Below are 27,384 nucleotides of genomic sequence, written 5' to 3'. Positions count from 1 at the left end.
CACCCTTCAGGCCTGACATCTAGTTTCCCACACTGGGCAACCAAGGTGGGTCTAGGAATCCCAAAGCCAAGTATGGAGGTAGTAGCCATCTTCTGCTCTTGTTTGCTCTGCAGCAGCTGGTGCTTAGTTGCATAGTGTCTCTGAACTGGAGATTCCATGTCACCATCGTGACTTGGGGCTTCTTCATGCGGAGTGTTTATCCTGCTATTGAGATTGCTCACTCATGGAAGTTTGTGGGGCCTTTAGATGACGTCGTGAACCACCAGGGCATCTCCTGCACTAAATAACCTTTATTCCATTTTTAAATAGATCGGAAATGAGGTATCAAATTACAGTGCTTGTGTTCCGCTTGAGTTCCCTCTGTGAAAAGGAAAAGCCACAAGAAGAGGAGCGAGATCAATGAAACATATGGAAGACTCAGTTAAGGGGGAGAAGGGAGGGGAAAGGGGGGGAAGGAAACACATGTAAATGGAGTCCATTGTGATCCTGCATTTAAAACGGAAGCAGAAAGCCCCCTTTTAAATTTGGGATTTTAGGCTGGTGTAGGGATGCTCTTGTAGTCACCGATGGACCTATCCTCGATGAGACTCAAAATGCCATAAGAACCTCTTCCCTTCCACCTCTCCTCCTTTAATAGCTTCTTCCAACATTGCTAAATTGGTTTGAGTTTCAACTGTTCCATAATAAGGGCAACCAGATCCACTGTGAGATTAAACAGTCTTGAGGGTTTACTGCTCGTGTTGTTATTGATGCTGATGACAATGGAGGAGGAGGAGGCAAAAATTATGATGAGTTTACTAATCCACCTTGGTTCTGAAGCCACTGCAGGCTATTCCAGAGGAATTGATACAATAAAAAGAGGCATTCCCAATATATAATAGGGTTGCAAAGCCTTGACATCCAAAAAAAATTATTGAGCCCCGGCTGGGGCTTGCGGTGGAGCTTTCTGGGTCAGGGGGCGGGGTGGACCGTATAGCAGGTCCAGGACAGAGTACCACCAGGGAGTACATGCATTTTTCTGGGTCCAGGGCACAGCAAAACAAATTGGGAGGATCCAGGGTCAGCAACCAATGGCCTTTTGATGCATCTGGGGGTGATTCTCAGCAAGTTTTGACAGGTCTGGATTCAGAGTCCAGTGCAAAACTGTCCTATTCACTTACGGTGAACCGCTGAAAATTAAAACAAACAAACAAACAAATAATGGCTGTGCTGGAAAGAAGCCCCTTTGTTTTTCTGATAACTAGCCTGAAATAAAATAATCCAGCCAGGCTGTTTTTGGGAAACCCTACTCTAGCATGGGGAAAGAATATATACTGGGAGTGGTTATGGGTTTATTATAATTGTGCAGGAGTGTGCCTCTTTTGAATTGTCAAATGCTGGTGGGTATGCTGTCAAGGACCTCAAAGGCATTTTGGGAAACACCACAAGATATTTTGTCTTTTTTCTTCAATCCAGCAGAATGGATCCAGATTATCTGGACTGGTCTGTTCGCTGCTGGATCACCATTCACTTGCTAAACCAAGTCAATCTTGCTAACACTTTCAGTTCCACCAACATTTTTTACACTTATTCACATGGTTCAAGGAGGTCTTTCCCACTCCCTTTACTGCTTTGCATGTGACTTTTTGGCTGCCACATAATCCAAAACGTTGCAGTCCTTGAGCTGTACTTCCCCTTTGCTCAGAGCTCATCAGAAGGGAGCAGCAAACTACTTGGCTTCCAAAGGAGTAGTCAAGTGAGTCTGTTGTAGGGGGGAAATGTAAAAGATTCTTGTGGCATTAAAGAAGACTGGTGTATGTGCCCTAGTCCACGAAAGCTTCTACCCTCATAATAATTCTGTTAGCCTTTAAGGTGCCACTAAACTGCTACTTATTCTGGTCTCCAGTCATGATGACCTGGCAGAATCTGCTGGTGGAATTTCTTCTAATCACAGCTGGCGGTGAGTAGACAAACATCTGCTCTTATCCCTGTATGTTATCAGGGTATGTTGGAGCTATGCAGGCAGGTAACAGAAGCTTGCAATGAGCACATTTCTAGTTCTTCTGTACCTTTAATTGCTCTGTACAGTTTTCAGCAGATACAGCTTGTTAATGTCATGCAGGGATGACGAAAACTGAACCTGTTAAAAATCCCTACATTGTACAGCTATGAAAGGGACAGGACCCCCCCCCTCCCATTTTTAAATCTGGTCACCTGATAGGGTTCTTTGGTGATAACTCCTATCTCATATGCACCCCTCCTTGAGCTTTTATAATGAGCAACTCTGCTTTTAACCATTTTTGGGATCAAGGAAGTTGGGGGTAATTGGGGGTTGTGGTCAGGGACCATGGGGCCTGGTCCCCAAATCTTTTTCCCAGAGTCCCACATGTATTTCCCAGAGCCTTGAGTGTCCATTGATGACAAGGGAAGGAGTTTTTAAAACATACGTGCCATGTAGGGGAAGGAATTTTCAGGGGGAATTGCTTCAAGGGAGGGGAGGGTTGACTCCCCCAAAACCCACCCTCAGGGTAAATAAACTGAGGGGGGGAAAGTCCATTGGTCCCAATGGAAGGTATTTTTCTAAACGTAGTTAGTATGCGGGGGGATTTTGGGGGGGGGAGCGGACAGCTAAACCTCCCCTCCCCATACACTATGATCCCACTGAAAATTGCCCCCTGTATGGCAATTAACCTTACAAAAAAAGCTTCAGTTGGTGTCAATGGAAGTTTTTCTTTATTCTTAATTGCCATAGAGGGGTAGTACACTGTAATCTCCACCCCCAAATCACCCCCCCAAATGTGGTAGTTAAACTTTGATAAAAGCTCTCCGTTGGTGCCAATGGACACTATTTTTTCAAAACATAATTCCATGTGGTGGGGGTGATTTTCTTCCAGGAAGGGAAGAGAGAGAGAGAGAGGTAAGTGAGGAGAGGGACAGAGAAATGAGTGGGAAAGAAAGACAGAAAAAACTGTTTATTGCCATTTAAAAATGTTAAATAATCTGCACCGGAGGTCCTTCTCCAGGTACCCCAAATGTGTGTTAGATCCTGGTCTTGTATGTGTGTGGTGTGTGACCCCCTGTCCTGCACTGTAGAGGTGCATGGAGAGGTGGTGCTAAGTGTGCCTGTTCTGCTTGTGTCTTCCTCACTGTGTGACAGTGACCTGGTTTGCATGATCAAAACAGCCCACTGTGGGTTGTTTAAGCCACGGTGAGCTGTGGTGAGTGCCAGCCACCATTTTGACTATTCAACCCCCAGTCGGGATTGTCGTGTAGTGCAAACATGGCCACCGTGAGTTATGCGATAGTTAAACAACCCTCACATAACCCATGGTCTATTGTAGGGTTATGTGATAATTGTTTATGCGAGGGTTATTTAACCTTTGCATAACCCAGAGTTTGCATGACACGACAACCCCCAGTTGGGGGTTGAATATTCAAAATGCTGCATTGCAGTTCACCATGGCTTAAACAAGCCACGGTGAACTACAAGCAATGAACTGCAAGCCTTAAACAAGCCATGGTGGGCTGTTTTGAACTGGCTCGTATCTGTGTATGTTGCAGGGTGTAGGAAGAGTCACAAGTCCCCACCACATAGCAAGACAACTCCAGAAACTGAAGAGGAGAGAAAGAGAGAAAGCTCTTTCCACTCCCCCTGCTTCTTCCTCCACCTTCTCCTCCTCTCACAATTCCTCTGCCTCTTCTATGTCCTTCTTCCATCTTTCCTCTCCCTGATCCGCACTGCCAAACCTATCTGCTCCTTCCTTCTTCCAGTCTCCCCCTGCGCTCTCCCTCTTAATCTCCTTCCTTTCCCCATTTCATCTACCTCTTCTGCTCCACTTTCTAGCCCTCTCACTACCCACACAACATTTTGAACCCTCTCCTCCACAGCAGAATCGGACACCGCTTTATTTTATTTTGAATTTAATGTATGTTGGTTATGATGGTTGGTGAATGGGATAATTAACTGAAGGGAAAATGATTAAATGTTGGAATAGGATCTGGGTGGGAGCTGGAAATTAAATGGGACTGCCTGGCTTTCTTTGGGATTAATGCTCTGTAAAATTTTTGAAACTCCATTTTGGTGCAAAAGTTACAATTTTTAAGGGGGGGGGGTGTGCGCGCGTGCTAAAAGGGCTCATTAAAAGAAACATACCAGCATTATTCCATACCTGTTCACAGCCATGCAAATTAATTCTAATGGAAGAGGAACCACCAATTTGGGATGAACTGGGGGGAGGGGTGCAAATTAATTGAATAATTTTATTTGAGGTTTTTTGATGGGAAATTTGAAACCTGTGAAATTGAAATCAATCCTAGAAATTATTTCTGCATTTGCATACATAGATATAAAACAGCCTATGAAAAGTCTATGCAATTTTGTGTCCTTGGGCCTGTGCCATAAATCTTTTAAGTACCTAGGCAAAGCCCTGCTTATGGGCCTAAAAGATGCCCTTGCAACAGGGGTATAACTATTAGAGAGTGCTACCATGCTGTTTGTTGCTTACTGTGCTATGGACTCTGTGGTGGAGAATCTGGCAAGGGGAATATTTTTGGATGGTGCACTCTTCCAAAGAACCCATTGGCCCGGTTCACACGAACAAACCATAGATTGTTTGTGAGTACAAGCAAGTGTGCTGGCTGGGTCCTGCCCAGTTGTCCACTTCCCCTTCCAGAAAAAAAATCAGGAATGCCCTGTTCATGGGTTGTTGTTATGACATGCAAACCCAGCACGCTGGGTTGTTTAGCATTAAACAACACAGAGTTTTAACCCATGGTTTGTTCCTGGGTTGTTTCTGAAAACTGATGGAAATCGGAAGTGGTGAGCAGGTGGGAGGCAGCATATTTGCTCCTGTGTTGCCATGTCAATACCTGGATTGTTTAACCCAGCAATTGGTGTTACATGTGAACAAGATTGCTATATAAGCCTCTAGCTGTTGCGTTTTCTGTTTTGTTCCAATGGCATATATTCAAAATAGATATGGAGGTAGTATCAAACTGCTGGAAGAATTACACTTTAAAAAAATACTGGAAGAAACCAAGTGTTAAGGATTTGATACCTAGGATCTGCCAGGTAGTAATCAATGCCACCATGACAGGACTGGGGCAGTGCTTTTTGATCTAATTGGCAATTTCATTCTGATCACTCATGTGAATCAGTGGGATCTTTTTGTTTAAATGCAGTAGCGTAAAAGCAGTACAATACTGATAGCAACATAATTAAATGAAAGTGGTCCTGATCCAGCCAAAGTTAATCACGCTTCAGTCCCATTGATTTCAATGGGAGAGTTAAACACATGCTTATCTTTCTCCTACTGGAATCAATCTTTTCCTGTACACCAACCGATCCTGCCCAGAACTGCAGGTGGGGGTGTGGGGGTGTGATTCCAGTTAAATGTATAAGAAAAATGTCTCCCAAGAGGTCTGAGGTAAGGCCAAAGCGTGCAATGAAGAACAGTATAAAATTCTGCTTGGAAACAAGATTAAACCTATTCTCTGCTCGTTTGCAGCAAAGCTATCCTGCAATGGCAAAGTGCTGGATAATGAAAGGCAAGTCAAGGCAGCTCTGAAATCTACCTTGTTTCTGCCGAGAGTTTTGTTTTCTCAGTTGCTGCCTCCTTCCAGACGCCTAACCACCACTGTTCCATATAATCAGTCAGAATCTTCAGCCACGGAGTTAAGCCACAGAACCACACAACCGGTCAACCAAGCTAAGATAATAACAGCAGAATCCGTACTACCAGCCAACCAAAATGCAGGCCACCCACAGGCAAAAACTACGATCGCTCCTAAAGTGACATCTGCAAATCCCACACATCCATCCAGTCAAACTGAAATACATACAATGGTTAAAACCACAGCTGCTGCCAAGAGGACCGTTATGCAATCTGAAACACTAGCTGACCAGACCACAATTCAAAGAGCCATAAAAACAACAGCAGCTACTCAGAGGACAACTTCAAAGCCTGAACCACCAGACAGACAGAAAACAATTCCTGCCCTGCCAGCAACTACGGAGAATGAGAATAAGACTGTATCTGAGACAACCGACAAGCACACGGCACATTTGAGTAAAGAAACAACAACTAAAAGAGCAAGTAATACAGCCCACAAGAACATGACATCAGTTGCAATCTGCAGTTCCACTGCTCCCTTGTCAACAGCTCCAGTTGGGCCTACCCTCACACCGAAGCCATTGCCAGCTGCAACTGGGGCTTACAATGTTTCTAATGGAACTGCAGATTGCATTAAAGCCTTAACTGGCTTGACAATGATAGTTAAAAAGAGAAATACAGTAAGCTGCAACTTTGTTTTTCCTTTCCCTTTTCTTAATTTCCTCTCTTTTTGTTTGAAAAGTCTAAAGTAAATTCAGATTAATCCTTAATCCTAGGTTCTAAAAGCTATTTTAGAAACATCCCCAGATTCATGCTAGTCAAGGTCAGACCTAAGTCACTGGTCAGATGTAATGCCAAATCAGGGTGAAGACAGGTGAGTGGAGGAGGTTGGGGGAAGGCTCTGTGTGATCCCATGGTTCACTTCTGCATTCACAGCATTCACACAACACGTTAACCCACACTGGGGCTGTTCACACAACATGTTAACCCACACTCAGTGGTTGAGTGTGGGTTGCTGTTGAACTGTGGGTTGTTTGTTGAATTGTGGGTTAGCATGTTGTCTGAACCCAGGACTTTTTCTGCATTGCATTAACCATGCAATGTGGCTTGTTAAGCATCCTGAACAACCCAACAACAAACTATGGGTTCCCAAGAAGCCAAGAAAAATAAGCCACAGTACGTGGTTAACAAGCCACCCTGCGGAAAATGTGCTGTGTTCAGAAAACACAATAACCCACGGTTCAACAAACAATCCACAGTTCAACAACAACCTGCTCTCAACACTGAGTGTGGTTTAGCATGTTGTGTGAACCCAGCCAGTGACTGGCCCAGAGTCACCCAGTGAGCTTCATGGCAAAGTGGGGACTTGAACCCAGGTTTTCCCAGTCCCAGCCCAACACTCTAACTGATACACCACACTGGCTCCCTCTACTATGTCTGTGCCAGCCTCTCAACTTGACAGTGTGCAGCAGGGACTGTACATGATGGTGCCAGGCCATCGCAGAGATGAGTCTGACCTGAGTTACACTGTGGGTGCAAGGAAGGCCCCCAAGGGTATAGTGTGAAGGAAGTGTCTTTGAAAAGGGTGGGATTTCTAAGTAAATGCATTTAGAATTAAAGCATCTATTCCCCTCTCTCATTGTTCTGACCATGTGACCTCATTCCTTAGGTCCCTCACTGGTTTCCTATCCACTCCCGGATCCTGTGCAAGCTTCTAGTCCTCACCTTCAGAGCCCTCCATGGCCTTGTCCCTCCCTATCTCTCTGCACTTATATCCTAAAATATCTCTTCTGGTGACCTTCTTTGCTCATCCAGCTCTACCACCCTGAGCTATCCAAAGGCCTCCTGGTCCCTGACACATCTCTACCCACATCCGCTTGCTGCCCATTATGCCTTGAACCGCCTCTGTGTGACCACAGTACTTATTTCTTTAAGCCCCTCCTTTCTGGGAAGCCTGGGATCATCCCCATAGGATGGTCTTCAGTGGAAGAGCAGGTTTTGCATGCAGGAGGTCCCAGGTTCAACCCTCGGCATCTCCAGGTAGGGCTAGGACAGAATCCTGCCTGAAACCCTGGAAGCCACTGCCAGTCAGGGTCAACAATATTGGGCTAGATGGACCAGTGTTCTAACTCAGTACAGTACAGCTTCCTATGTTCCTGTGTGGTCCCCTGTACTGTTACGAAGCCAAAGTATGTGCAACTGAAGTAAGCTCATGTTCCACACCTGCTTACCCATGCCCCTATTTCTCCTTTCCTCTGTTGTTTTCCTGTATCTGTTTCAGACTTTATACCCCTTTGGGTAAGGATCTTTGTCCTTTGGGTAAGGATCTTTGTAAGGATCCTTCATAAAGTACTATGACGATGAATGGTAATAATGATGCTGATGCCAGGCTGGAGTTCACGCATTGGCATTGATTTTATCTCCGTTATACAGAGTAACTTAGAATATTTTAATATTGATCCAAACACCACACACACAAGCGGAATGTGTGGAGTTCAGCTGTCAACTCTAAGCATCTCATTTCACGGTGGCTTCATACGCTTCACTTTTATCAAGGTAAGCATTTCATCAGCTGATTGTTTTGGGATCCAGGAATTTTTCAGGGCAGAGGCCCAGGTCCACAATCTTATGTATGTATGTATTTATTTAAAATGTTTATTTTCCGCCTTTCTGCGTGACAACAGATCTCAAGGCAGCTGACAATTCACGAGAATGAATACATAACCACATATATTATTTAAAAAGCAGAAGAACCTAAGAAGGCTCTGTGGGGGGATGAGAATGGTGGAAATCTCCACTTCCCAGGATTTAGATGCCGCTGCTGCTGGTTTTGATATGGCTGTTTCCCTTCCCCTTTCCACTCTTCCTTTTTCCTTCCCTCTTAATTCTGTGTAGCAGTCACACAAATGCTGCCCTCTATTCCCCAGGTGGCCATTTTGTTGGGCATGCAAAAAAATGGAGAAGGATGTTACAGTTGCCTAGCAACTGCAGAACCAGCTCCCTGCTGTATTTGGATTGAGTTGGAGCCCTAATCAGCAACTTGTTTCCTTGGAAGGCCTATTTGACAACGTAGTAAATGGCAAGTCAGGCCTACAACAAAGAGCCTTTCTACATGAGCTGTTTATCGTGCGCTCGTGATTCCTCACTCACAGTAGTTTGTGGGTGCTTTTCATGACATTGTCATCCTCCAGGGCCTCTCCTGTGCTTTGCAACCATTCTAGCATAGCTGTTGTATTTCTGACGAGGAAAGCCTAGCATTTCTGTGAATGGCAGTATGAAATCCTGGTGTATTTGCACAACTCTGCTATACCACAGTGCCACCTAGTGGTCCTCTAATGGAAAATATAGAAAGATAAAGACACCCCCGCCCCCGAAAATAACACAGGTAAAGAAGCTAATATTAATCCCACGAAGAATCCGGAAGCAGAAGCCTCGGTAAAATGGCGAGTTAAAAGCCTCATGTAGAAAAGCACAAAATGTTGCAGTCTTGCAGTGTGGAGTGGTCCTTTTCTGGGTTCCAGCCAGCCATGTCCTCCTCCATTATAGTCCATTTCACTTTCCCACCTCCCCACCCCTGGTTTTTTTATCTCCCAACACACACACACACACACACACACTCACTCTGTCATAATTCTGTGGATTCTGTAAATTTTCCCTAAAGAGTTTTTGTACTTCTACAAAACTTGGGGTTTTCCTGAACCTGCTGATACCTCCCTCTTGTGCATGGATGGTGCCATTTAAGGACCCAAAGTTGGAGAATGAGTTTGCTATTAGTTAGGCTGACCATATTTCCTTGAGACAAAAACAGGATATTGGGATGACAAAAATGGGACGGAGTTCTCTCTCTGGGCAAGGTGCCTGGCCCTACAATATATAAAGGAAACTGCACTACGGTCAAAAAAATAATAATAAAACCACAATATAACAAAACAACTGCAGCTCCCTTTGCGGTCTCTAAAAAACAACCTAAATTCACTGCAAAAGAACATGGAAAGGGGCGCAAATGAATAACACTAATTTATTGCATATACACAAAAAAACCCCACTCATAAATATACATATATAAAATACTTATAAAATATCACATGAGCAGTAAACAAATCTGTATGGCATACCACACTGAACACTCTAACGCAGGACTGCAGTGGCCAGACTGCAAAAAATCATAAACATACACCAAAAAGGAAAAAAAAAGGAATGAACACCCTGACTGCTATCACAAGCTGGTATATGCTAATGTCCTACCGGAGAGTTCCGCTGTAATAAAAAAATAGCTAACAGCCTGTTGAACCGAAATATGAGTCTGAAAAGTCCAAATCAAACTGAATGTAGGACAGAAAGAATCTCTATGGGCGGAATGATGGTAGAAATAACAGTAAGACTCACCCTCCTGGCTCCCACACGCTGAATGGGGCTTAGCGACCGCCTCTTGCATTCCCCACCACTGCAGACAAGCCAGGGGGCGGCGTCTGATCGTCGCTAGCTCAAGACGCCTGGCCCTGACTGGATAAAGGAAATGGAATCTCCTCTTTCGTCACACTAGTAGTTTTACTGCACGCAGTGATTAGCATAGGGACTTATGATAAATGCGTTTAGTTTTTTACAAAAAATTAAAAATGGGACAAAATTGACATTTATATTAAAAGGACGGGACAGTCGGGAAATATGAAAAAAACGGTACTGTCCCGTTGAAAACGGTACGTATGGTCAGCCAGCTACTAGTATTATAGAGGTTGGAAGGCCTTCACCCTCCAAGTGACCTTCTGAGAAGGCTGACACCATGCCCTGATTTTGCCTCTAGATTGGCAACTGGTGAGACAGTGGGGCAGCCTTGACTCAGGTTCTTTTACTTCAAGGGAGGGCAACCTCTGGCCTGTGGGCCTAATTCGGGCCGTGCGGGCCCCACCCCCTGCCTTCCCCAAGCCCAGTCCCCTGGGGAGAGGAATCTCCATCAGAGGGCAAGTGGAGCAAAGGAGAATCCCTTCTTATCTCCAGTCTCTGATCTGACATAAACTGGGGATTGCTCCGACCACTTGATGGCACTTGCAGGAGCTGGTTCCTCCAAGCGCTGGCCAAGTCCCTTCCTGCGCTGCTTATGCCCTGATCAGGATGCGAACGGTGCAGGAAGGAGCAGCCCGACTCAGAGGGGGAAAGTAGGCCGGGTTGATGATGTCATGGCAGGGGGAGGAGCTGTGGGGTAGGGTGCCCCCTTGACATCATCCAGCCCCCCGACCAACATTTGCTTCCCTCCTGTTTTAGTTGTCGATCCTTACTGTAGGCATTTGAAACATGACCCTTTCCCCTTGCCAAGGCTTTTTCTAACTGCAGTTGTGGCAGTTGTGTGATTCTCTCAACTCTCTTTTCAGTAACAATCATGACATATCCCTTCCATACCTTATAAATGAGGATTTGCTTTGCTGCAGAGGGGGTGAATAGCCCATACATTTATTTAAACCTGACAACATGTGTTTACATGAAGAAGAAAACAAGAGGAAAAAACAGTTCTGAAAATAGTTTGGGCTCACAGGGAGAAGGGGTAGGTAGTGTCATGTCGCTCATCACCGATTACATAAATTGCAAAAAAAAAATCCATTAAGTGTCTGTGACATTCACACAACAATATTGCACACAGCAGTCACAACAGAGACTGTGGGGTGCAGGGGTCGCTAGCCTCACAGGGAGCAGCTGTGGTTCAGTAGTAGGGCACCTGCTCTGCATCCAGGTTCGATTCCTGGCATCTCCAGGTAGGGCTTGAAAAATTCCTGCCTGAAACCCTGGAGAGCCAGCTGCCAGTCAGTGTTGACAATACCAGGTTAGATGGACCCATGGTCCGACTCAGTATAAGGCAGCATCCTATTTTCCTGGCCTGTCAAACCTTGGACCAGGGAGAGTCAGGTTCAAATCCTCACAGACGGACCTCAGACCAGTCACTGACCTGGTTCGTATATCACTTCAATTCTTGGGTTGTTTAACCCAGGAATTGCTGGGGATGAGCAAAGAAATGAGCTCACTGCCTCCCCCGCGCTTGTTGTTTCTACTTTCAGTTAACAACCCAGGAATCTAGGTTGTTTCATAACATGCAAGCCTGGAAACTCTGGGTTGTTTATGGGTTAAACAACCCAGAGTTAACCCAACAATTGCCCATGGTTCTTGGGTTGTTAATTGAAAGAGGAAATGCAAGCTTGTGGGAGGCAGCGTAGTCACTCCTGGCAATTCCTTGGTTAAATGACCCAGGAATTGAAGTGATTTGGGAACCAGGTCGGTCTTTCACAGCTTAACCTGGAGGTTGTTATGAGAATAAATTAGGGGGGAGGGGAACCATATATGCCATCCTGAGATCTTGGGAGGAAGGGCAGGGTAACAAATAATAAAATGAATACATAATAAGTACACTGAGTGAGTAAAATACCTTAGGTAAAGTAACTAAGGCCATAATACTGAGATGGAGCAGAGTTAGGTGCGGGTGGGGTGGAGTGGAGTGGGATGGGTAAGGGGTTGTGTGTGAGTCCATATCATTTTCTCAACAGATGAAGGTGGAAACGTGAACTGCACAAAAGCTCATTGTATTGAAAAGGCCCTTGTCTCTAACACACTAATTTTCAAATAAAGGCTCAGATTCATGTGTTTGCTCTGGCTGTTTGCTCTCTTACCCATAAGAGTGCAGGATTATTTAACTGAAGTAAGATCTTTAGAAACTGTTGTGCAATTGAGAGTCACATAGAAAGGTTTCAGTGAAGAAGCCGAGGTAAAATTTGAGTTAGCTGATCCCTCCTCCCACCCTCTGAGAACAATGCAGCTGCTGGTGCCACACTGTTGAATTCAACCCTCTCTTTAAGATAAGTGTTCAGAGGTTGTTGAGGCTCTTTGAAATATGAGCAGATATGAACTTCCCATGTCAAATTTCCTGCATGTGAATGTTTATTTTTCCAAATCTCAGAGACTTGATTCTTATTAATTGGATACAAGTTAACACAATACGTCTGCATTAATGTGCAGTCAAGTAAAGGAAGCTTCTAGAAAAGGCTTGGTTAGGAGCAGGCAGCCTGACCATAAACACTACTAAGGGTGCAATCTTATGCATGTTTAGACGAAAAAAAGTCCTACAGCTCCCAGCATTCCCCAGCCAGCATTCCCCAGGCTGTGCTGCCTGGGGAATGCTGGGAGTTGTAGAAAAAAAACTCACTTTGGTGGTGGTTATATATATATGTATGTATGTATGTATGTATGTATGTTTTACAGCAGGTAACCTCAGGCATTGTGAACATCTTGGAAGCCTCAGATATTTTCAGATTCAGGAAATCACTCTAGAATCAGGATTGGGCCAAAGTGATCTCACACCTCAGACAGAAAATCAAAATGGTGGTCTGCATCACTGAAAATAAAAACTTAATTAAAAAAAACTATTTGCTGCCCTTTAATGGTGCTCCAGATCTGTTGCCTAATGTGTTCCACCTCAAGAGTGGCCATGAGTCCTACATCACAGAGAGCAGTCCTCTGTTTGAAGGGCTATCAAAGGATAGTCCTGTATTTAAAGATATCCTCTGTTTGAAGGGCTGTCCAGTAGTTCAAGTCCAGTTTAAAGACAAAGAACCCTAAGAAGGGAGAAATTGATCAGGCATGCTGGTCACCTGGTCACAGTCTTCCCCACCATGGTGAAATGTATTGTATTTCTGTTTAAATTATAGCAATTAATTTAACAATTCTAAATGTGCATCTAAACACAAAGTAGCACATGCAAATTTTATGCAAATTGGCACTCCCATTCTTTCTGACGTGTTTCCTCTTTTTTGGCAGTGCAAAAGTGGCCTCCCTGACCACCTCGCTTTGCCTAATGGCACTGCCTTGGAGGATGGGTCTGCTGTTATATGGGCAAAGGTACCCATCCTTCCCAGCACCTCTCCAAGGCTCCTGAGGGGCATGGATACACTGTGCATCCAACAACAACAAATATTTTTATTGCAGTAGCACAATAGCCATAACAAACACACAACAACTAATAACAATACATGACATCAGTTAAAATACATAAAATAGCATAGTAATCCTTTAAAATTAACCACCCAAAGCCAATAATCTTAACTCAATTAATAAAATCACATAAAAAATATTGGTTATAGGCACAACTCCAGCAGTCTAATATTACATAGTAAAATCCATACAGTCCAGAGTAATTAATGAGTCAGCCACAGCTGGAACAGTTGATTTTATCTTTAAAATGGCTGCAATAAATCTTGCCATTTTGAATGTGATAAATTTGTCTCTATCCTCCAACAATATTATTATTTTGTCTTGGTCAGATTTTCCAGCTACTCTCAGGAGAATAGACCCGAGAAATCTCTCACGATCTGCTTCAAATCTCGGGCACCAAAGTACCACATGGGCCAGGTCTTCAATGGACCTCCAATTGCAGGAACAGACCCTTTATTGTGCCTCCAGAAACTGCTCTTCTGGATGTTTACACCATGCTTCCCTACTATGGGACGTGCATGACTCACACATTTCAGCCCTCTGTTAATGGCAAATACTTTTCATAAGCAGCTAGCAAAAAGGAAAGTTCCCTTCTGCTTATTAGAGGAGGTTCTGCTTAGTTAAAAATCTGTTTGTTTCCACTGAATTGTCTACCTATAAAGCTGGTTGTGGTCAATCTATGAATCAAATACTATGTTTTCTAAATTCTAAGAGGTGATCTTTGATAAAAGTATAATCTTTCCTTTCTTTTTTCTTATTTACAGGATGGAGAAGTATACTATGTCAGTGTGATTGAGGCCAGTTTTACCATACCTTCTGAAGGTAAGTGCCATACTTACTCTTTTTCTTTGGGCAGTTAGCGACTTGGATTCCATCCTATCTCAGGCATTGTGAAAGCCTGGGAAATCTCTTTTTAAGAGAGGCTAGCACAGTGGCTCAGATGGGTAATTCTAGACTCTGGAGTTAATATTCTTACAGAGCCCATCCCCCACTCCACTCTACATGCTAAGATGTATCATTTCGCTAACTTCACAATAAGGTAAACCAGCGCTGTTGTGCTTGAGGGCTCATTCCTTGGAGTGGATCCCCAGAAATCTACCCGAGTCCGACCATGATGGCACAGCTGGCCAACGTGCTTGATTGCAAAGCCCCCCAAACTCACAGCTGGTATTTGATCATCACTGAGCACAAATACAAAGGAAGTTAGACATGTTGCTTCAGCACTTGATCGTGTGCACAACTTTTTTTAAAAAATTAAAATGGGGACATAGGCAGATCTAACAATAATACTTGACCTATATACATACACACACACACACACAGTACATCAAATGTTCACAGTGCTTCACATATATTACCTCGCTGCAACCCTGTAAACTAAGTCAGTATTGTTATCATCCTCATATTATAGATTTGTGGGTGGGAGGGCACTGAATCTGGGTGGCCTGCAGAAGCAGGGATGTTTAAGGATTTTGTTTGGTTCACATTTTTATGTGAACTGGCCTGATATGCACTTCCTAGACTAGTACATGAATCAAGATGCAGTTATCCTTTGGTTTTCACACTTCCCCAAATTCTGCAATACAGTACTTGGCTCAAAATGTGTACAAAAATGAGCATTTTAGGATAAAATGCATACAAAAAGGCACATTCTTTGAAAAAAAAAACATTCATATTTAAATGCTAATTTTTGTGCAATTTCCTTTAAAAAATCATAGATTGATGCTGGAACAGGATGGTCATCAGGACTGTACTGGTGGGGAAAGTGTTAATCCCCTCCCTCTTCCCCCACCCTACATCACAGTCCTGATTGCCCGCACATCTGTTATTTAGAAGATTTAAAAAATTAGACACATTAAATGCATTCATGCACTCAACATCATATCTAGTTTGGCCTGAACTTTTCATGAAGTTACATAAATGTTTAATAACCATTTGTTATTAATGGACATTGCAGGCCAGTTTAAAGGAGGTGCCATATGCAGCTGATCTCAACAGAGGGAGCCCTACCAACTCACCTCTCCCTCTGCTGTAGCCAGGTGGAATGGCTGTTAAAAGCTCGAGGAGAGGAGGAGATGTAAAAACCTATACACTGTCATTTGCAAAACAAAGTACCTTCCACTGTCCCAGGTTGTTTGTAATTCCAAATCAGGCCTCCTGACACAGAGTATAGGAAACTGGTGCTTGATTTATAGACCTGTAGCTCAGGCTCCACAGTGCCTCCTGACACATGCCAGTTATACTTCAGCCAAAGAAACAACTCCCAACAAAATAATTTGGCATTTCTATTTATCTGTGTGCTTCAGGTTCACTGTACAGTGGAATTAAAACAGGCCAGCTCTTTTCAGCTCCAGTAGGTAACTGCTTTAAGTGTTTCAGCAAGCAAACCATGGACATGGCCGATAATTTTCAACTGCTGGTTGTCAACTCCCAACTTCAAGCCTTTGATATCGTTGGCAACAAATTTGGGAAAGGTTAGTAAGCGTGTCATCACTGGGCCTACGTGATGGACTTCCCGTCAGTCTGTGTGCATGTATGTGTGTGCATCCGTGTCTGTGGATGATGGCCCTTTTCACACAATTGATAAGGTATGCCAAATACATGGAGGGGGAAGGGTGATTTCACTTGCTATCTTCACACCTTCTGCATTTAGCCAAAGATCTGAACACAGTCTGCACGTATGTAACTATGTGTGATCAGGAACCCTGCTTTTAGTAGGCTTCCTGATAGCACAGGAAGAACTAATGCATGTACAATCTGTAGGCTTTATCCACACAGCAGGCCCAATCCAGATTCTCATCTCTGTATTCACTGAATATGTGAAAAGGGATAGTTTTTTCTAATAGGGAAGTATCTGATGGGATTATTTAGTAATGATGCCTCCTGTTAGCAAGGCAATTAGCAGAGAAAAACAAAAAGACAAAAAAGAATGAGTGTTTACCTGTCCCACAGGCTATTTTAGCATAATAAAGGAGACCACACCCTTCTTCAGTGAAGGAAAGAAAACAGTTTTACTCATAAGTATTCTTGCATATACAGTGCAGGTACAGTGTGGACTTTCAAACGAGTTTGTTCAGTCCACTTTGTTTTCCATTACACTGGCAGGAGCAAGAACACACGTGCTCCCAACAACAGAGGAGGTCAGAGAGAGGGGTGGGGGAAGGAAGAGGTGGAGCAAAAGGAAGAAATCACAGGAAACCACACTGTAGGCTAGTGAGGTCTCAAGGCTAGCTGTGGCCAAAATTCCCATGAACTAACTGCAACACTGCCCCCTTCCAATAACTTGCAGATGAGGTTGCAATATTCCCAACAGTATCAGGGGTCTAGTGTACTGTCCTTAGATCCTAATATGGCTTGTCCCAACTTTGAGCAGTAGCCTATGGGGCACAATAGGTAATAAAACAGGCCAGAGTTGCAGAACTACAGAGAGCTACAAGTGAGTAACTAGCTCTGACAAAACCTGGGACTGAACTGAAGCCTTTTATTCCTCCAGGGCCTGATAACCCTCCTAGGCTTTGTCCCTTCCCCAAGGAGTGGAAGGCCCTAAAGGGGCAGTCCTCTAACTGGAAGCCTAATTCTTCCTCCTCCTTGTAAATTCCCCCTTGGCTGGTTACCTTCGCTGACTGTCTGGCATGAGGATGTGTAGAGTCCCTTGAGAAGGAGTGTTCCTCAGGGGGTGCAGACTCAGAGGTTATTAACTCTGGAGGTCTCAATTCAGAGGTCCCTCGCTCAACGTGCCAACACACCAACAGACTCTGACTCATGCCCAGCCATGATGCTGGGGCTTGGATCTGTATCCAGCACCTCTGCATGCTGTAGGTCCAACTGCCCTGGCTAGGGAAGGAGAAGGATTTCTTCTATGTAACGTGGAAGGGGAATTGTGATAAGGAAGGCCCCCATTTATGCTGAGCCAGACCATTGGTCTGTCTAGCCCAGTATCGTACTTGCTGACTAGTAGCAACTCTCCAGGGTTTCAGGCAGAGTGGGGTTCCCACTCTGGAGGCTGGCTGGGGAATGCTGGGAGTTGTAGGCCTTTTCTCCGTCTAAACATGCATAGGATTGCATCCTTAATAGGTGAGATCCATTTAAGTTGAAATGCCAGCCAGGGATTGAACCTGGGACCTTATACATGCATAGAATGTGCTCTATAACCACTCCCAAATGGATTGGAGAGCCATTGCCAGAGAATCTGGTGCCAGGACAGGATGGTCAATATGTCAGATACTTGGGAAGATGGCAGATCAGAACCTCAGAGGCAGGCTGACAGCTGGACATCACAGAGGTAGAACTAGGCAGCCTTTACTGACAAGCTTCCCAGACTGAGGGAATTAATCAGCAAGTATCTATAGCCCTCAATAACACCATATCGATCTTCTAGCACCACCTGACCTTGCAAGCCAGGAGGATCATGGGCCTCTGTAGCAAACTCCTGGCGGGAATGGCCTGTAATTCTCTCTTCTGACCAGAATCCCAGGTGGTGCAAGGAGCCAGTACCTGATCCACAGGGGTACCACTGATTTGAAATGGGCCACAGGGTCTCAGGCTTAATCCTTGGTTGAAGCTGGAAAGACTTGTAAATGGTCACATAAGAACTAACTTTAAAAGGAAATGTTGCCTTCCATAAGCGTTAGGGGGGAGAGTGGGTAATGCTACAAGTCAGACAATTCTAACTGGCCCAAATGCCAACTCTGCAGACAGTGCTCACCAGGTTTTGGATAATTATCAGTAGCTGTATTCTACTGAGCAAAAAACTACTGTGAAAGCATATGATATTTATGTAATTGGCCCTAACATCCTGACTTTAATTGCAGAGGAAGAGTGTGCTCTTGACAGAAAAAAGAAACTGATCCCAGTTACGGTCGGCCTCAGTCTTGCAGGATTATTTGTCATTGTACTCGTCACCTGTGTAATTTACAGAAGAAAACCAAACCGAGGATATGATCGTATCTGAATCATGAATATTACTTAACAGCATGTGCAGCAGCATATAAAGAGGTTGGGAAGAATGGAAGATTCTGCTTTTCTGCAGTTACAATTGCAAATAGATTACATTGTATATTTCAAGTTGCTTTTTCCAGCTATGTACAGTTGAAAACTGACAATTATTTTATTGTTATTACTTCTATATTCATACCATACTTTCTGCCTAAACAAGAACTAGAAGCTCCCAATAAAAATCTTGACCTACAAGCTTTAATCATGGCACTTTTACTTAATCAAAAGTTAATCAGGCAGCATGTAACGTTAAATGTATATCAAAAACCGCAGATGAGAGGCACCATCTTCAAAGAGGTATTTAAAAAGCCTCTTCTGAGACTATGACCTGGTTTCACCATAGGTGATTCTTGGGTTAACTCTGGGTTGTTTAACCCCTACACAACCCAGAGTTCCAGTTCGGATTTCATGATAACAACCCAGGAACAGGGGGTTCCTAGGTTGTTGATTGAAAGCAGAAGTAACGAGCGCATCAGAGGCAGTCAATTCAACCAGTCAACCCCGACAATTCTTGGGTTAAACAATCCAGGAATTGTCATTATGTGTGAATTGGTGCTATGCTTATGATGACATGTGTGTGTGTCATGTATCTTCTATCTTCTCTTCTCTTTTTTCTATATAAATAAAAGGAAGTGTTTGTTTTTATGTCCGCAATGGACTCGAAAACTGTATATCTGATTGTTATGAAACTTTAAAGATTTGTTCTACCTCTATCTGGAATGGTTTTGGGCATAGTGAAAATTTCAACCTCCATCTTGAACCAAAAAGGTGGCAAAGCAGTTTTAAAAAAGAATTGCTGCTTCAATACCATTTGATTGATTTCAACCAAACTTCACATCATGATTCAGCACTGCAGTGAGCTCACCATACAACATTTATATTTTTCATGTTTTGTAGATATTTTTTTTAAATCAAGCTGCAAATACTGAGAAAAACCCATGTTAAAGTATGAAAGAAAGAACAAGCACAGTCTAAATTCAGGGAAGATTAGTAGTCCAAATTATAGGCCTGCCCCCTCCCCTCTGCTGTGGGGCAACTCCATCTAAGAAGGATGGAGTGGACAGGCTGCTCCCTCAGAGGGCTATAGGGGTGGACCATCGCAAGGGCCATGCCTGGGGGTGCCAGCAGGCATGCCTTCACTCAGGTGGGGCGGGCACAATGTGTCCAACTCTTGACAGCTGTGTAAGTGTGATTAAGGCTTCTCTGTATCATCCTACAGGCAATTCCAACCCATGCGCAGCCAGGTCCATTCACTAGTCTATAATGAAAGGAAGTATGCATTTTGCTTCAGACCTATAGATTTGGGTTTTTTTATTCATATAAATTTATACAAAAATAATTAATGAAGATTTGTTTAATCATGTAAAGCCCCTAAAAACAACTACTCCATCTTTCTTTCGTGTGCACGCATGCACCCCCCACCTATATATCCCATAAACCAGCCATGTTGATACCACCAAAGAAAAACACAGCAGATGAAAGGATATATTATACTGTGCCAACATTTTTTTAAAGTCACAATATGTGGAAAGCTTTTGAGAGTTTTCTTCAGATATAAGTATTAGAGCAAAGTTTTATAAAGTTTACACACACATACACACATTTGATTTCTCCCATTTAAGTTAGAGAGCAATCTTATGGTCCCTGGATGGGCGTCCCAGGGATCATTGGCTGGTTCCGAAACCCCCTACGAGGTCAGAGATAGCGCTCTGAATTTGGAAGGAGGAGTTGGATCCCCCAGCAAACCCCTCCCCCTCACAGCCAGCATGGAGAGAACAGTGTGTCAGCTGCCTCTCTGAGGCCAGAAAAACAACCTTGGAGGAAGAGGAGGAAATGGGGCATTCCAGTGGGCGGGGAGGGAAAGTGACTGGGGAGGTCAGGATACAGGATACTTGAGTCTTTTTCAGTCTCCCTCCCGCTCTGAGGTGTCCTTGCTAGACAGGATAAAAAGCCCACTGAATGAAAACACCCAAGATGGAGGACAGGGAGGCAGAGGTTGCCTCCGCTGTTCATCCTGCCCTGCCAACTTCAGCCCGGCAAGGGACAGGAAACTCAGCCTCCGAGTTTGGTGGCTTAAAAGCAGTGAGGGCGCAATCGGTAGGATTGGTTTAATGGCTGCCATTCACTCCTATGGGAAAAATAAAGTACTGCACCTGGAGCCAACACTGCAAATTCATTCACCACTTCTGACACCACAATGCCCAGTCACCACTGACAAAGTACATTATATTTGTGAATGCACACACACATATACACACAGACATACTCAGAGGTTCCTCTGAAATAAGAGTAAGAAGAAACAGAGCCTTTGCTCTCCTGCTCAGGGATCCTCAGACTGGTGCATGGAGACATCTCCTCCCCTTTCTCTGGCTCTGGGGGCAGTTCCTGTCCTCTAATAGCATTAGGGGCTTTCCCAGGCACTGTTAGGAGGTAGAGTCCCAGGTGGCCCAAGACAAGGCCTATTGGGTGGGCCTCACATCAGCACAACCTTGCAACAGCCAGGAACAGTAGCATGGAGATTTTTTTCCCTTATACTACTTAGAGCTGTTTAGCATAGTTTATTTCCATATTGGAAAAAACAAGTATAATATCACTTGTGAAGAGTAGCTGAAGTGTGTGTTTTACTCTTACAGGTGTCATGAAGTTGCTATGAAAATGCTATTGCTGAGAAAGAGCACAATGAGAAGGATATGCTAACTTAAAACAACTTAGCGTGCAATCCTATGTAGGTTTAGACAGAAAAAAAGCCCTACAATTCCCAGCATTCCCCAGCCAGCCATGCTGGCTGGAGAATGCTAGGGGGTATAGGATCTTTTTTTCCCCTGTAGGAGTTTTTTTGGGTGGGAGTTTTTAAAAAAAGGAAATTCTCAAGGCACAATTACAAACAATTCCAACAAGAAAAAAAGGTGGAAGACAACAGAAGAAGTCAATGTGGCTTCACAAAAAGCTTAGAGATGACCTGAAAACAAAAAAGGACACATATAGGAAGTAGAATGAAGGCCAAGCAATGAAGGAAGAGTACAGGAAGGTAGCAAAGAACTGCAAGGATGGCATCAGGAAGGCTAAAGCTGAGAACGAGCTGAGATTAGCGAGGGATGCTAAAAGCAACAAAAAGTCTTTCTTCAGATACATGCATAGTAAAAGACAGAGGAAAGAAATGGTGGTTCAGCTATTAAATAAGGATAGCAAAATGATAACAGAAATGCTCAATTCCTACTTCGGCTCAGTCTTCTCCAGAAAGAGGGTCTATGACCCCCCTGGCAAAGGCGAAGTACAGGCTGAAGGGGCAGGATTGAAGCTTGAGATTGATAGGGATATGGTCAAGGAATACCTAATTACTTCAAATGAGTTCAAAACTCCAGGGCCAGATGAACTGCATCCTAGACTAATAAAGGAACTGGCAGAAGAACTCTCAGAACCACTGCCTATTATCTTTGAGCAATCATGGAGGACGGTGAAGTGCCAGATGCCTGGAGGAGGGCTAATGTTGTCCCTATCTTCAAAAAGGGTAAAAAGGAGGAACCTGGGAACTACAGATCAGTCAGTCTGACATCAGTCCCTGGGAAAATTCTGGAGCAGATTATAAAGCATTAATTCTGTAAGGACCTTGAAAACAATGCAGTGATTACTCGAAGCCAACATGGATTTGTCAAGAACAACTCCTGCCAGACTAATCTGATCTCATTTTTTGATCAAGTCACCTGTTTTGTGGACTGTGGGAATGCTGTGGACATAATATACCTCCGCTTCAGCAAAGCTTTTGACAGTGCCCCATGATGCGCAAACTAGCTAAAAGTGGGCTAGATGAAACAGCTGTCAGGTGGATCCACACTTGGCCCAGAATCAGACTCCAAGAGTGCTTCTCAATGGGATCTTCTCATACAGGGGAGAGGTAACGAGTGGGGTACTCAGTCCTGGGCCAATGCTCTTCAACATTTTTATTAATGACTTGGATGAGGTGCAGGGAATGCTTATCAAATTTGCAGATGACACAAAATTGGGTGGGATAGCGAATACCCTGGAAGAGAGAAACAAAACTGAAATTGATCTTGACAGGCTGGAGCACTGGGCAGAAAACAACAGAATGACATTTAAAAGGGACAAATGCCAAGTTCTAGATCTAGGAAAAAGATACCAAATGCAAACAAGAAGGGCGATACTTGCCTCAACAATACTACAAGCCAGAAGGATCTTGGAACTGTTGTAGATCACAAGCTGAATATGAGCCAACAATGTGATGTGGCTGCAAAAAAGGCAAAGGCTATTTTGGGCTGCATTAACAGAAGTATAGCTTCCAAATCAGGAAGGCTTCCAAATGGGTTCCAAATGAGCATAATCACAGGACACATTTTCTGTGCCGCTTGCCTCAAATATAAACTGTTGGCTTATAAAGAAGCATTGCTGATAACTAAACAATTTCATAAAACAAATTAAATGCAATTTGTAAAAAGTGTGGAGTTCCCTAGAGATGATGGCCTTTGACAAAGTTTTACCCCCCAAAAAGTGAAATCCCTTCCTCCCCGCATGTAGCATCATCAGTGTGCATAGCTCTTGATAAAGGAACAAACAAAAGGGCAGCCCTCTGCCTTACACTAGATGCTCAGGATGGGACTAAGGGAATAAAAGGTATGTTTTTGAGGAGGGATTTGAAAAAAAAGGAAGGAAGGAAGAATGGCAGCACTGCACAAATATTCTGGGAGGAAATTCCAAGCATAAGGAGCACAAAAGGGAAAAGGGAGGAGTTGTTTAAGGGAGTGGGAGACTTTCCAACTGTTGAGGATGGTGGAGTCAGGAAGCTAGAATCTTTCTGGGAATGGGGAGGAATATTCTGCATAGAGTTATGCTGTGTTTAGCAATCTGCCACAATCCACCAAGCAAATCTGGGCAAGCTCATGTGCAATGATGCTTGCTCAAGAGAAAGTATACGTAGATTGTGCCCTAAGTTTTTAATACTGTTACATTTACCCTATTTCTGTGAGGGGTAGGATGTTCCAGAGGTGCAACATTTACCCAGGTTACGCTTCCATTCGAAGGATTATTGGTGTTTTGTAATATTTGTATCCATTTACATATATACAAATTGATGGAGTGTAGGTGAAGGTGTAGCTTAAACACTCTGACAGTGAAAATTATTGCTCCCACATCAGATCTCCAGAGAGACAAGCAACACCCTAAGATGCTTGCTGATCTCAAACTCATCTGCTCTTCATCTCTGACTCAAACTGCAGTCTATTTTTCTTTTACACAGAGACACCTGGATTACCTCATCCTTACCTCAGAGGGGTGTGTGTCCATGTCCCCTTCTCTGCTAAGTTTTCTCTACCCAGAACATTCCCAAAATGATCCTGTATCAAGAAGGAATTGGCAAACTATGGCAATGTATTGCCTGTAGTTTATCTTTAAAAGGACGTGCTGGGCTAGACCCAGCCAGCAGGTCTGACCAGTTTTAAGTGTCTCCTATTCAGGCTCACAACAACATCTTTAAAAATACTATTTACAAATGCAACCAAACATCACACCAAAGAAGCAAGTTTGGTTAAAAAGAGAAGTAACCATGACATAGATTCTGAAAATCTAGATGGTGGCAGTTGTCCTGCAAATATCTGAGGCAACTGTCCTGCCTTAAAAGTGGGTGGTTTCTTCAAAATGCTAAGGGCCAAACTACACATTGACCTAGTTAGCACATCATGGCCAATTATCAGGTTGTTTGATGTGAGCACATGCACCACCTCCTGCTTGCTTGCCACTGCTGCTTTTGGAAATAACTGAGGAACATTCCTGGGTTATTGTGACATCTGAACCCAGGAACTCTAGGTTGTTTAAGGGTTAAACAACCCAGAGTTAACCCAACAAATTTCAATGGTTTGTTGCTTAGGGGTTAAACAATCCAGAGTTATGTAGGAGATCCATTTTTGGATTCTAATGTTTTTACTTTTTTCCCCTTTAAATAAACGTTGGGAGGGGGAAGGAAAGTGGCTCTGAAATTTATCAGAGTAGTAGCACTGGAGGAAAGAAAGTTTAACCTTTTCCCATGTGCCATTTTCCTTATCGAAATTATCCTTCCCACAAGCTGTTGTTGGCCTTGCAATGTACCTGTATCCCACACACACACATACAGACCCCATCCCAGGCGGCTGCTAACAGCAGCTTTGTGGCATGTTTAGAGAGGCAAAATAATACAAGGGGGAAAGGGTAAAAGGTCTCTTCTGCCAGCAACACTGGTACAAAATAATCAGAACCTTCCCTGTGCCTGTTGTTGGTTTTAGGACTTTTCTACATGAGGCTTTTAACCCGCACCTTTACTGAAACTTCTGCTTCTGGATTCTTTGCAGGATTAAGATTGGCTCCTTTACACGGTTGTTCTCGGGGTATGTGGGGTGTCTTTCTCTGCCTTTCTATATGTTCCATTACACAACCATTAGGTGGTGCTGTGGTATAGCGGAATTGTGCAACTACACAAGGCTTCTATAAGGCCATTGAGAAAAATACCAGGCTTTCCTCCTTAGGAAAACAACGACGACGTGATAATAGTTGCAAAGCACTGGAGGCTATGGAGGATGATGACAATGTTGTATAAAGGACCTGCAAACTACTATAACCTAATGGCAGAAAGCGAAGAGGATCTCAAGAGCCTCTTGTTGAGGGTGAAAGAGGAGAGTGCAAAAGCTGGTTTGAAACTCAACATTAAAAAAAAGAAGATCATGGCATCTGGCCCCATCACTTCCTGGCATATAGAAGGGGAAGAAATGGAAGCTGTGACAGATTTTACTTTCTTGGGCTCCAAGATCACCGCAGACGGTGACTGTAGCCATGAAATTAAAAGACGCTTGCTCCTTGGGAGGAAAGCTATGGCAAACCTAGACAGCATAGTAAGAAGCAGAGACATCACCTTGCCGACAAAGGTCCATCTAATCAAAGCTATGGTTTTCCCAGTAGTAATGTATGGCTGTGAGAGCTGGACTATAAGGAAGGCTGAGCGCCGAAGAATTGATGCCTTCGAACTGTGGTGCTGGAGAAGACTCTTACGAGTCCCCTGGACTGCAAGGAGGTCAAATCAGTCAATCCTAAAGGAAATCCACCCCGAGTGCTCATTGGAAGGACAGATACTGAAGCTGAAGCTGAAATATTTTGGCCACCTAATGCGAAGAGAAAACTCCCTGGAAAAGACCCTGATGCTGGGAAAGACTGAAGGCAAAAGGAGAAGGGGACGGCAGAGGATGAGATGGCTAGATAGCATCACCGACGCAATGAATATGAACTTGAGCACGCTCCGGGAGAGAGCGCAGGACAGGAAGGCCTGGCGTGTTATGGTCCATGGGGTCACGAAGAGTCGGACACGACTGAACGACTGAACAACAACAACAAAACTACTATAAGGAATCACAAGTGCACAATAAAAGCCTTGTTAGAAAGGGTCTTAAAGTAAAAAAGTAATGACATTGGGGAAAGATCTCCTTTTGCTTAAGGCTTTGGAGAGGCACTGCCAGTCAAAGTAAACATTACTGGGCTAGAGGGACTAATGCTCTGACACAATATAAGGTAGCTCCATGTGTTCTCATATGTTCAGTCATGGATCTCCTGTATAGCATGTAGTTTGGCCCATCCATGTTCCTAGAGGAGAAAGTGGACATAGTTGGGCAGTTTCTGTTAAATCAGAAGGGCTCTTGTTGGAACTTCTAGCAGTGCCCAAAAGCTGAGACTTCTGCTCCCTAACCTTGCATTTAATGGTACTTAATCAATTATCACTTAAGTACATGGTAAAGAAAGTAGCATCCTATTACTTTTCTGTGAAAGAAGCATAATAAATTAATTATACAACATGTTTCTTTTGGGGGGTTAAGTGAAAGGGCCAAGAATTCTGAATAAAAATATTAGCAAGAAATTCTCTTGGGAGTATCCTTGATCATCACCATTCTTTGTTCACACTAATCATTGGGGTACTTTACCACAAGCCCTGCTTGTAATAGACACACAGAATCTCTGAATTCTGATACCCTGTATTCTGGAGACAAAGTTATCTCTGTTCCAATAAGATCTATCACATTTATTTTGGGGTTAGAGACATATCACATGCATGCAAATATTAAGCCACATGAACAGAAGCATTGGTTAGTATCCAACGTTAGTGCTGTGTAGAGTAGACCCACTGAAATGAATGAGCTTAAAGTTAGTCATGACTGACTTAAGTCCCATTCCTTTCCATAGGTCTACTCTGCATAGGATGAACATTGGATACTACCTATTAATTCCTGGAGATAGGGTGGCAGAATACCACCTCATCCCCAGTTTAGCCACCACCAAGGCATCACAATAAAATCTGTGTTCTCCAAATTTCAGTACAAATACTTTCCTATTTATTTGTCTCATTAAAATAAAATCCCTGTTTTTTATTGTCACTTATTTTTAAAATGGACATTTGGCAACTTTAGATCATCTAAATGAAAGCATAAGAACATAAGAAGAGTCCTGCTGGATCAGACCAAGAGTCCATCTAGTCCAGCATTCTGTTCACACAGTGGCTAACCAGCTGTCAACCAGGAAACCACAAGCAGGACATGAGTGCAACAGCACCCTCCCACCCATGTTCCCCAGCAACTGGTGTACATAGGCTCACTGCCTCTGGTAATGGAAGTAGCACATAGCCATCAAGACCAGTAGCCATTGATAGCCTTTTCCTCCAGGAATTTGCCCAACCCCCTTTTAAAGCCATCCAAATGGATGGCCATCACTACTTCCTGTGGTAGTGAATTCCATAGTTTAACTATGTGCTGTGTGATGAAGTGCTTCCTTTTATCTGTCCTGAATCACCCACCAATCAGCTTCATGGGAT

General features: G+C 43.7%; 1 protein-coding gene across 1 annotated transcript; it reads left to right on the top strand.

The window, feature by feature from the left end:
- The first annotated feature begins 1,672 nt into the window (after positions 1-1,672).
- On the top strand, positions 1,673-19,266 carry LAMP3 (lysosome associated membrane protein 3). The gene is made up of 6 exons (XM_084847598.1): positions 1,673-1,939; positions 5,487-6,271; positions 8,025-8,147; positions 14,324-14,381; positions 15,866-16,033; positions 18,371-19,266. The coding sequence occupies exons 1-6, from the start codon at positions 1,888-1,890 to the stop codon at positions 18,508-18,510; spliced, it is 1,326 nt and encodes a 441-aa protein (XP_084703724.1). The 5' UTR covers positions 1,673-1,887; the 3' UTR covers positions 18,511-19,266.
- The last annotated feature ends 8,118 nt before the right edge of the window (positions 19,267-27,384 follow it).

The sequence above is a fragment of the Heloderma suspectum genome, chromosome 3 (genome assembly GCF_057233095.1).
Source record: "Heloderma suspectum isolate Gila_16-S chromosome 3, 16-S_ref, whole genome shotgun sequence".
Taxonomy (NCBI): Eukaryota; Metazoa; Chordata; class Lepidosauria; order Squamata; family Helodermatidae; genus Heloderma; species Heloderma suspectum.
This window is presented reverse-complemented; position numbering and strand designations above follow the sequence as displayed.

Coding starts and splice junctions, on each gene's coding strand:
- LAMP3 (XM_084847598.1), top strand. CDS start 1,888: ATGATGACCTGGCAGAATCTGCTGGTGGAATTTCTTCTAATCACAGCT. Junction 6,272..8,024: donor TAGTTAAAAAGAGAAATACA/GTAAGCTGCAAC, acceptor TCCGTTATACAG/AGTAACTTAGAATATTTTAA. Junction 14,382..15,865: donor TTTTACCATACCTTCTGAAG/GTAAGTGCCATA, acceptor TGTGTGCTTCAG/GTTCACTGTACAGTGGAATT.